This window comes from Buceros rhinoceros, unplaced genomic scaffold (genome assembly GCF_000710305.1).
Source record: "Buceros rhinoceros silvestris isolate BGI_N320 unplaced genomic scaffold, ASM71030v1 scaffold26161, whole genome shotgun sequence".
In the NCBI taxonomy this organism is placed as follows: Eukaryota; Metazoa; Chordata; class Aves; order Bucerotiformes; family Bucerotidae; genus Buceros; species Buceros rhinoceros.
In genome coordinates, this window is record NW_010392905.1 from 27,127 (window position 1) to 39,380 (window position 12,254).

The following is a 12,254-nucleotide window of genomic DNA, read 5'->3' on the forward strand; positions in this document are numbered from 1 at the left end:
CTTCCGATCTTGGACCATAAGACTTCTAGTTTACTTAACTTACACTGAAGCTCCTTCTAGTCAGGAGGGAGGAACACAAAAATAAACGAGATAGTAAACATTGAAAATGCATGAAACACCTTCCTGTCTGTACCCTGGTAAGGGTGGGGGGATGGAGTTTGTGACCAAGCTCAACAATCATATGTGGTAAATTAACCAAACTGGTTCAGCTAGTCTATCAGTTAATGCAAAGACAAGCTTGTAGGCAGGATAATACTAGCCATGAATGCAGAAAAAAAATTCAGTCCTCTGAGTTCTCTGTTGATTGGCACTCTCAGGATGTTTAGATTGTCCACAAAACCATTTCACATCGGTCTTAAAGCAGACAGCAAGTCTTCTGTGCCATATCTTAATGCTTAAATACTTCTAATAAAGAAAGAACCTAACACTCTTCCACTACAAGAAAATTATTTCAACATAATCCAAAACACCTTAGAGATATGCGTTACCAAATATGTTCTGTTAAAATTTATCTCAAAGTTAGTTATAGCATCTTTATGTATTTTCATGCAATTACACTGGTTTGATGCTATGTATTATTTTCAGACTGGAGCTTCTTTAACAACAGTTGCACTGGTACAGTATTGCAAAGCTGCTGATACAAGGCCAAATGGTGAGCTCCTCTTAACAAGTGTAATTTTCATACTGAATAGCACATTTCAGAAAAAGTTAAGAAATGCAGGTTATTCATAGGAAGAAAAGAGACTGGTCTGGTCCACTTACAGTGAAAATATAAAATATTCAAAGTGCTTTTTCTAAATACCTTGAACTTTGTAAAATTAAAAGACAGCATAGTACAGCTAATGTTGGTGTGCATTACAAATGCTGCAGCCTTTGCCCAACAAACCTGGTGGGTCTGATCCTCAAAAAGAAGTCAGAAAAGGTAACTTTGGTTACTCTGTGGTCCCAGCTGATGACTGTTGACAGAACTGGTGCAATAGACATTGGGTTTCAAAGGGAAGAGGTTTTTTTGTTCAGAGACAGGAAAACCTCTACTCTGGAAAATTCAGGTAACAAAACAAACCAGCTTTCTATGAGCTCTTACACTGACTGCTTTCAGAGAAAAGCAAATGCATCCATACAACACTGATATATATATAAAAATCTCTATCAAACTAATACATGAGCATGAATATTCTAAAATCAGGCCTAAGTGAAGCTAAAATACCACAGAGTATAAAAAAAAAACCCAGATGTGACTCCTTCCCAGCAAGTTATTTCTTCACATCAAAGACACAGCAAATAGCCCTGGATATTATAACAATAAAATCAAATAAAAATGACAGACTACACTAAAAACCAGCATGCAAGACTTCACAGATTCATTACAGACAGGGGAAGGTGGATAGAATTAAAATTAGGACTGCATAAAACTTTATAGATTTAAAATGAAACTCTGTTATGTGGTGTCTGCCATGACGTGAACATGGTACTGGAATACTTAAGAGTGGTTACACTCTGTAGCTTAGTAATTCTGAAACTGGAAGCATGCATTCAAAGGCCCATTCGGAGGAAACAACTTTAACTAGACGAGAGCGAAAGATAGCATAACTTCACACTTGGGACAGTAGAGCTCTGGTCTGTCCACAACACAGCCCCAGCTGCCTTTTCATCAGTCGTATCTCCTGCAATTATCCAGTATGATAAAGTCCCTCCTTTACGGCAGATTTGGCTGCACGGCTTACTGCTGCAGTAGTTGTTCTCAAACAGTGATGTTTGGAAAGGTGGTAAGGAAAATGGGTAAAAAAGTCTCATTTAAGACTAAAGCACTCCATAATTTCTGAATATTTAGTTTTGCAGTCTTATTGAAACACACCCACAAGCTGTGGTAAGGTGGATATCATTTACAAGTAAACTAGAAATAAAAGAACTGTGCAGCCCCTTTTATCCTATTGTTAAAATCTCTGCTTCTTTAAAAATAAACAAATTCAAGAGCAGGCTTTTAGGAAATTCTTTCTTTTCGAAGCCAGGGTGGAGTAGCTGCTTTATTCTATCTTTGGAAGGAAGAACAATACAGTATAAACTTTGATGTTTCTGTTTTGCATAGTCCGGAACGCTGTATGTAGTTTTCTAGCACAATAAAGATCCTGACTTGACAATAAGACAGACATGCTGAGATACTCCAATGTTGTTATGGCTGTCTGATTATTCAAGGTTGCTTCATTCAAAGCTTAGACTTTCACACGGTTTCAAAGCACGGCATTACCTGTGTTTATGAATGTTTTATTACTACAAAACAGCATGAACATTTTACACCAATATAAAAACCTTTAAGCTACTTACGACTTGCCTCTACAGCTCTCTTTTTGTCTGTCATAAAGGATGTTATTCCTCCCCCCAAAGTAATCACTTATAATATGCACAGGGTGTTGGCTGCAGAGAGCGAAAACAGTATGCAGCAGGGGGTTGAAAGAGTACATTAAAATGCATGTTCACATCTGACCCACAAAAGCTATTTTAAAACTTAACTATTGCTTGCTGCAAAATGTTTCCCATTCATTACTACAGTACACATTATTAGCCCCAGTTGATCCTTCCATTATGCAAATACAGATGTAGATGGGAAGCACTGTGACAACACCAACTATTATGGTATATCATCTTTTGGACAAGAGGACAGCAGAGGCTTAAGGCAGAAGTGGAATCTATCTCTTTCCATCAGCCAAGATGGACTTACTGGACTTAAGATCTAGACTTGGGAGATTCCAGTCTGTGATGTTCGCTGCAAAGTACAGAATTTTTTCCTCTGCATTTAACTGGAAGGTGGGAAGATCCCAAAATGAACCTTTCTTTTTTGGAAGCTCACAGAACAATCCATACAATAGGTGCTCAGAACCCACACTGCAGTATGTCTGTGACACTGTGCAGGTGACAGAAAGGAACATCATCAACTTAGGTTAGTACACCCACCTCCAGTTTCCCCTGCCCTTCTGAGTGGAAGTACACAAAACCATCATCCAGATGTGGGAAGGAACAGAGGCACAACGGAAGTCCAAGAAAGCTAATACTGCAATAGTACTAGCATTTACCAGTTTTTGCACCTCTTCCAGCACAGAGATAATTATACAGGCACACAAGATACCTATTCGTCACAGTTAATGCAATACCGCTTTACAAGTGAGAAGTTTGGCTACTAAGGTGTGTATACAAGAACACAATACGAAATCAAGATCTGCTTAACTTCTCTTTGTTATTGAAAATGAACCTGGAAACAACGTTAAAGCATCAGAGATTTAAAAACAGTGTTCTTACACATCATGAAAATTAGGTGTAAAACTGAACTATTGCACACTTCACAGAATTTCAGAATCAGAAAGTGGTAGGGTTTGGGAGGGGCCCCTGAGGATCACCTAGTCCAACCCCCCTGGTAAAGCAGGTTCACGCTTGCTGAACATTTATGGAGACCAAATGGTGGATGTCAGCACAGTGAGGTGGCGGGTGGGGCGTTTCAGCAGTGGTCACCTCCGCAGGCGCACATTTTTATGAGTGCGGCACACAGGTTCTTGTTCATCGCTGGCAAATATGCACAGTCAATGGTGGTGACTGTTGAAAAACAGTGTTTTGTAGCTTGAAAACCTGCCATATCAAACAGTGTTACTGTGCTCTTTGTATCTGTTGTAGTTTCCATGGAAATAAATAGGACGCATTACTTTCGGAGCAATGTATATATCATCAGCAAACTTGCTGAGGGTACACTCTGTCCTTTCCTCCAAGTCATAATTGAATATGCTGAACAAGACTGGACCCAGTACTGACGCCTGGGGAACACCATTACCTACAAACCTCCAACTAGATTGCGCTGCTGATCACAACTCGCTGCGCTCTGTCATTCAGCTCATTCATCCTTGCGTTTAACTTCAAACTGAGCAGATAAATCATGAATTACCTTAGCTTAACCATGTTGAACAGTTATTGTTTATCTCCCCCATCAACTTAAAGAAAAAGGCTACACTATAGGATTTATCAAAGATCCCCTTAGATGCCAATTTCTTAAGGGATGAGAATCAATGTTTACCATGGAAGGTCCTTAATTAAGTTTCTCAACTTTTATTTTCAAAGAGCTCAAGGCTTCTATAAATTAACATTAACGAAATAAGCAGTTTCAGTTTAGTGGAATCAAAGCCCAAAAAATAGAGTGGGAAAGTGTTTCATTTTATTAAGTTGAATTTTCCTGATTTTCATGTTTTACGAATATACATTCTCCCAAAGTTCTAAATGAAACTAAAAAGTACCTGACATTGTACATTTCAATGGAAAAGAAAGAAAAAAATATAAAGTGCTGACATATGATAGGTTTTGTTTTTTGTTTAGTTTTTTCACTTGCTAAAGCAGTAATATCTTTAAATGCCATTTCCGCTTCTGTTACTGCCTTTTCTCACTGCCTCAAAGGTCACACTACTGTAGTGGTACAAGTCAACTAGTACTCCTGAGACACACTAACAGCTAACATACGGAGCCAATCGGAAAAGCTAATCCGCTGGTGCTTATGATCTGACATACACATTTGGTTTTCAGAGGGTTTTTGCCAGATTAGTTCTAGGCTGGCTCTGTGACTGAACACCCAGCTGCCTCTGAACTGTACCACTTGATTTAGTTTCCTCCAAAAGGAATCTAATTTGTGCACTTTATGACCACACCGAGATGCAAACTGAAGCGAGGTAAACTGGGATGCCTGGGAGGATCACTTCAGAATTGCACACATCTTACCTGAGCTAAAACAGTAACAAAAATGCACTCGGCACTTATCTAAAGAAGAAAAACAAGCCACCCTATATTAAAAATACTGTCGAAGAACATGTCCGCAAGCAGGCAAAGAAGAGCAGTTATAAAGCGTCCCACCTTGTTGTTATCATCCAACCTAGTAGTCAGCATTTCTCTTACAAAGACTTGATTCATAATCAGCCTACTGTGCTTGAGGATTACACTAGTGGTAGTCTTACTGGGGTGGGGTAGGAGGATTTGGTCTGTAACTTTCTCGAGTAAGAATCAGTTGATAACTTGGAGGGTCATCTTTTCAGTAGCTTGCTCTAACAGCTACATCCTCCAGCTTTATCGAGTTGCAAATTTCCTGAGTAAAACAAAAAATTTCAGCTTTAAAAGAAATTTTTTAACCCCAAACTTAAATTTCTTGTCAAAATTATGTTCATTTCTCACTTCACACATGCACTATGCTAGATCCTTTCCTAAAATGGTTTCCAGCTCCCTCAGGAAGTATGGAACAATAAAGATAAAAGACTCAGATAAATAAACCATGCTGCACAGGTGTATGTAAGCCAAATTTTTAAAATATGACCTTAGCTTTAGGTAAGTGAACAACAACAAAAAAAACCCCAAACCCCCACAAAACAGAACTTCTATTCTTCCTAGTGACAGAAAGGCATTACGAGTAAAAGGGAAACTCAGTAACCAGGAATAGCAATGATCTCCTGAGCAAGAGTAAAACGGTAAAAGTGTAGAATTAATTTAATTATTTATAATTCCCCCCAAATAAATCTCAAAATAGACGCACTCATTTATTAGTGCTTTCACTTTTTTTTTTGCCATGCGTGAGAAGGCTCTTTGTTGTCTGTGCCACCACTGAAGGTATACAGAATTTCATAGCCCACACTAATTAACGCCCTGTGACTGATGGAATCTTCTGCTAAAGAAGAAATACATAATTCGATTCTTACAGTTATGTTTTATCGCAATATGTGAATACATACTTTTCCATGTATTTATATGAATAAAGATTAAAAGCAAACAGAATAGCTATATCTAATCAGTTTATACCTGTTGTTTCAACGGCAACCAAAATGGAAACGCGTTCTTTTGATACTGCTTCCAGCCCAGGAAGCAGAAGTGAAATATGCTGAGTGGGATTCAATAATCCTCACTGATCACAAAAGAACATGTGTTAGTAAAGTTGTTAGTATTAGTTACAATAAATATGTAATATTTTGATAGTTTCGGTTTGTATTTTAAAATTACTTACAAGACTTGATGATCTTAAAGGTCTCTTCCAACCAGATGGTTCTATGATTCTATTATTTCATTAACTGATTAGCTTAAGACATAGTCCTGTACATTTTAATTGCGTGCAGCTAAAACAGGCTTTTTATTGAGTACAAAGTAAAAACATCTCTGCCTGGACACAGAAAACTATAGCATAGCACAAAATTACCTTCTCTTCACACTTAGTTATGCCTACCAAACTCATCTTTTTGAGAACCGCTGAGCACACACAACATATTTGCCTTCACAACAACCAGATATAGTAATATTTCCTTCTGTTTTTCAATACTGAAGTCAAAGATAAGTTACTCTCACTTATGAAACTGAGACTCGGAGTATCACAGCTCTGAGCTTGGCTCTTTCATGGAGTGGATGTTCAAAGCATGAAAAGATAGAAAGATGTTTCTATAATTCTTTCCCAGTTGCTGCCAGACTTGAAATGGACTTTGTCTGCTATCCCCAATACAGAATTAAATCGCATTGCTAAAAACTAAAATACTGTCAGCAAGACAAGTTGTAGTTCTACTGCGTAATTCCAGAAAATTCCTGGGGTAATGCTGTTTGTGATATAAGGTGCCTTTGCTTCAGTTTCCTCCAATGGGATGGATTTTCGACAGCATCAGTGCAACACATCTCATAATGATGCTTATTAAGGTGGGTCCCAAAAGATCAAAACCATTACCTTCAAAGACTTTTAGTTAAAGGTTGAATCACACTAACAGACAAGATAGGAAGTCCGTGAGATGTATTTAAAAGAGGATCTGATGGTGACCTTAGAAATCTTTCACTGCCTAAAAGTACAGACAGCTATAAGCATTATATTAATCTTTTAGACAAGTCAGACTTACCTAATCACCCAGAACTGGTGGGGGGTCGGGTGGGGAAGAACACATTTGCTCAGCCACTTTTGTTGATAAACCAGTATGTTGCTTTTATTATTTCCCATTTTCATGGAATTATAAAATGAACGAGTTTACCGAAAATTGTAAAAATGTTTTCCAGTTCTGGTCTACTTGCATTAGTAACACCTGGTTCTGTGCTACAAAAAGATCTAGATTTTTTTTTTCCTCAACTGAGGAATATCTATTCAGATAGACCTTACTGGAATACACAATTTGTTAAAAGCATTTAACTTCAGCAAACTTTCTAAGCTAGGAAAACAAAAGTTACCTCCTATACGGAGTTTTTATATACCTCTTCCCTTCAACAGACTGAAACAGAAAAGTACACAAAATCAATGTGTGGACAGACACCCTTTAACCACATATTTACAGAATCATTCCTAGAAGTTTTAAGGCAAATTAGTTGCTTCAGTAGTTTAAAAAGTAAAGACAAAGACTATATAAGTGACCAATCTAAATATTCAAGCTTTGTCTAGCAACAGGATCAGTTATACCCACTGACACAGCTAAAATTCTGTCGGCAACACTAGAGTCCAAGTTTGTATTTCATTGTTTCTTCATGCTTAGAACTTGTATTCATACAGGTAAAAAGGAGCATTTACATAATTGAAATTATCCAACTGAGTAATATGCCAACTAAATAATTCCCTGTGCTGGTATAAATATTGCTCCACAGTCTCACAATTTCAGGTACATTTTTCTCTGTGTTCCGTATCATTTTCGTATCATTTTATAGTCATTTAGAGTCAAATTCATATTTTGAAGTAGATTTTAAAAAAATCTGTCTAAATTAATCAGTATACTAAGCAGTGTCACAAACCCAGTATTTTAAAGAGCAAATGTACAGACTTGTCTCTTATTACCATATTGTAGCATGTTACATATACAAAAACGATGATGACAAATGCTGCAATCATGTTTAAATCTTAGTGGCATATTTATCATGAAATATTCTCCTGATAAGAACTCCAACAGATGAGTGAACCTCCCTACTGTGGTTTAAACTCTCACTCCAACTGTCTAGCAAATACTTCTCCAAAATTTAACATGCTTGCAACAGAATCACCACAACAGAACACGTGCCTGAACACTCCACTCCACTGATCAAGGCAGATTCAGGTCATGATGCCAGAGTGAAATGTGGTGGCTGAGACACAGCACATGTTTCTTCTTGCCAACCCTGCTACATAAGCAAGTCAGACAGCGGGATAAAGGAGTATCATAACACTGCTATTTTCTCTGTATTACTCTAGTCGTCTCCTCCTCTGCTTCATTTCTATCACCTCTTCTCTTTGAAGCTATGTTTTTCCACAACTTTTCTTTCCTTGCTGTAACTCCCAATAGTCACTTCTTCTAGTGTGAGGCTTGTGCACACTTTCCTGTGGAATCAGTTAACCTGGTCATCAATTAATGTTTAAATATTATAATCTGTGCTTCAGAGGAGACGCTGCAATTAGAAGGAACAGGACTGAGTACATCAGAGCCGTATCTGGCTGACTGCACACTATGGCAAACATCAATTTACATTAAGAGCAGATTTCACAATCAGGTTTGACAACCCTATTGTAAACAAGTAATTCTGTAAGGACTAATGAAGTCCATATATATATATATATATATATACACATACACCTATCTCACAGTTCATTATAACATTTTGCTGCAATTGAGTGTTTTTATAAAATCTCTCTGCTACAGCATCCAAGGTAGGCATACTGCATCCTTCCCTCAGCCGGGCACTTTCCAGGGTCTGTTTCCTCTAAGCTGCCTTTTCTGCCTCACATGCTCGTTTGAACTTCAGTACCTCTGAGACCTCTTCATTCTTGCCAAATGTGGCTGAAACAGGCAAAAGGATCCTGGTGACAGTACCCTTACTCAGGAGGTAGGCAGGAAAGGGACAATGGCCAGCCATTCAGAGTGACTTGACAAGTCTTATTCCTTTCAAAAACAAAACAAAAATTTGGATTGTAAAATATGCACAGTCTCCTCATGCAGAACACACTGCTGCATCACACAACCAACAAAGTGATGTATTTGATGTCAGTGTAGTGGGCTGAATCAATCACTGAAAATATTCAGCGACACTGACCCTTTAGAAGATGCTAATCCGGCAGACAGAGAAAGGAACTCAAACATCTGAAACATGATGAAAAGATTTTCATGTTTAAGGGTACAGCTTCTATATTATCATAGTTTTTAAATGTCATTAAACTCTTGCAGGTTGTGCTAACATAATCAACCAGTTTCTAGAAGAAACGCTGAAAAACTAGCATTACTACCATTACAACTTTCTTCTGTATGTCTAATACCAACATCTTTGTAGCTTTTTGTAGCTTTTAAGCTACAAAGATAATTTCTATCTTCTCTTTGCTTCAGCTACTATAAGACTTGATACCTTTCAACTGCTGGCAAGTGTTTGCTGTATCCTAGACAACAGAAACAAAAGTCAGAAGTATGAGATTCCATCTATTTTATGGCAAGTATAGCTTGGGGCATATCTTCACTGCAGTCAGCACAGGTTACTTTATCACTTCTCAGCCATGCATAAAAACCCCATACAACCCAGTCAGGTAACACTTTGACTTTGCAGTTTAATGCACGGATCAGGATAAAAGACCAAGTGCTACTTTCACTGCAAAGACATTAAGAGGAAAAAAAAGACCGCACTTTTAACTTCATCCATTTTCCAACAAGAACAGTGGCTAAACCTCTCAAGGGCAATGTATTTTCCAGAGCTTTTCCACAATCTCCATCCTCGTAATTAAGACTTTACTACAGAAGTGGTGATGTAGTGCAAAGAAGTTCAAAGAAGCTCAAAAGGGATACAACACTAGGAGACAGTGCTACACGAAAAGCTCTGCCATCACTGGCATGAACACTGGCGTACAGATCAATGAACTAATGAAGCATCCCTCTGTAGACAGATTGTGCTCTTGTAAGACCATCTCAAATGCCACCACAGCTAACAAACTAAAAATACTGGATATCACTCTTCACTGTACCCGCACAACCTGCCACTACTGTAAAATATAAGGTATTGCATTCTAATACTCACAGATTGAACAACAAGGCTAAGACGCATAAAATGTGAGTCAGCAGTGAATTTGGATACAAAAAAAGAAGTCATGAAACGTAGGACTGAGATGGATGAGCTTCTTCAACATGGTTCCAGACTGCGCTTTTACACGTGCATACATGCATGTTAGGTTTGTGTACGTATAAACTGCCTTCTGACAAAAATTGCCAGCTACTGGTTTTGTACTAACCAAACACCAAAAGAGAAGCAACAACACAAGAGTTGTTGTAAGAAGCGTGGGGAAAGGCAAGAAAAACTTGTAAGAATTTTTAGGGAGTTGTCTGGCAGTTTATCAAACTGTGGGTTGACAAGAAAAAGAATTGCCAAGGGAAAAAAAATATACTCAGCAAATATATTCCTTTTTGGTTTTGCAATACATATGCTTAAACACGAGTATACAACTCTTGTTAAAATGAAAAAGATCTGCCTCACCATAACCACATTGTAGTGTACAACTCCACAGTAAACATCAAGTGCTTCTTCACACTATCTTTACCAAAATACTTTTAAGCACAATCTAATAGTATCTATTAAATGTTGGGAAAACATTTACAGCAGGTATCCTACACTAGCTGTCCCATCTCACAGTACTATTAAAGCTCATTCATAGAAAGGAAAAATCTTATGCCTGGAGCTTATCGACCTAAGTGCACATGATTATGATTGGACAGATAATACCTAATTGCCATCAGAACTTCCACTTCATGGGTATAGACACATTCATAAGATTTTCAGTTGAAAAAATTGTTTCGGGATTGACCCAAATGTAATGATGTAACATCAATGACATAATGTCATTTCTGAGAAACATAAATACAGAATAATCAGCCTGGCCAGTCCAGATGTACAACATCAATGCTGCCCAGATGACAAAAAATGACGTCCCAAACTGGACCCAAGTCAAGAGGCCAGCACTGAATTTATGCTGACACAAAGGCTAGTGGTCAAATGTGGGTGAAAAGATGTTAGCTAGAATTGCAGTAAAACGACACTGTCCTAGCTCAAGGATCAATCTTACTGGCTCCTCAACAGTCTAACCTAAAATCTGACTTTGTCAGAGAATGAAAACTCCTGAAGTACATGGTATACGTCCTACAACATTTGGCTATATAAAGATGCTGCTATACATCTTATGAATTCGAGAGTCAGACTTTCCAAGTCCAAACGAGAATATCACAAAACACATTTCTCCAGCTGATCAACAACCACCTGAGCAATTTCACTCCACAGGCCTACAGACATTCATCCAAAATTCTCATGGGCCACCTCTGAGATGTCCGTCTGAGATGTTAAGGACTCTCAGCAGCAAGATTTATGAAAACCATAAATCAGTTTCCAATAATATAAAGTGTAAGCATTTCCCACGTTGTGAGACATCATAATGTCTCATGACACTCATGAGACATTATAATCCCAATTCAGCGCATTAACAAACTGGAGAGAACGCATTTTTTCCCTTAACCATCCCTTCCTTTGCCCCATGGAAAGAGATTTGAGAACAAGGACTTTCACTTGGCCATGGAATAGGTATAAAGGAGCACAAATGCAAGGTCTTCACCTACGAACCATCAACACACCTCTTCCACGACAAGTGGTAACTTCGACTGACTAAGGGCTATTTCCTTCCTTAAACTCAGCATTCCTCCATCAGCGAATCTACTGTGCTCCCCACCCCTCTTTAAAAAACCCCAAGCGAGTCTAATCACATCGGTATATCTGCTTATAGCTCTAACTTCTCGAGAGTAATGAAAAAGCAATCCCTGGAAGAAGCCTCCTATCAGGACCTGGATCGAAGCGAACGAGTCGAATTACACGCCAAGGCGCGGAGCGTGCTGGGCGCGCAGACCGCGCGGGATGCGAACACTTTTCCGGGTAACCAGAGGAGCACCCGCCGGCCAGCGGGCACGGCAGTTACAGCCCCACCGCATGAATGAGGGAAGCACTCGGAGAGCTGCGGACAATCACGAAGCGCACCGGGAAAAGGAGACCGCTTCTGGAAACCCTGCCCTAAAAACAACATACCTGCAATAAGCAACCCCCAGCTCCAGGCAAAGTCCCTCCCAGCTTTCGGCACGCTCTGGGGCAAAGCTGTGCTCACTAACCCGCACGCCTGGCCGGCTCCCGGCTCGTCCCCAGCCCAACCCAATCCCATCACGGTCTGCACCAAGGCTGAGTCTCCCAAAGCCGATTAACCCCGCTCCACTCCCGATCCCCACCCACGGCCGCGCTCCCGCTCCCGCGCC

At 39.1% G+C, this 12,254-nt stretch overlaps 1 protein-coding gene across 1 annotated transcript in view; it reads right to left on the reverse strand.

Annotated features, from left to right (window-relative positions):
• The window catches only part of USP12 (ubiquitin specific peptidase 12), a 30,344-nt gene extending 22,691 nt beyond the window's left edge, over nt 1-7,653 (reverse strand). Inside the window, exons 1-2 of the mRNA XM_010144674.1 lie at nt 7,618-7,653; nt 4,747-4,785 (exon numbers count right to left, since the gene is read on the reverse strand). Of these exons, the coding sequence (XP_010142976.1) occupies nt 4,747-4,785; nt 7,618-7,653 (75 nt within the window). The remainder of the gene's footprint in view (nt 1-4,746; nt 4,786-7,617) is intronic.
• Nucleotides 7,654-12,254: the final 4,601 nt, after the last annotated feature.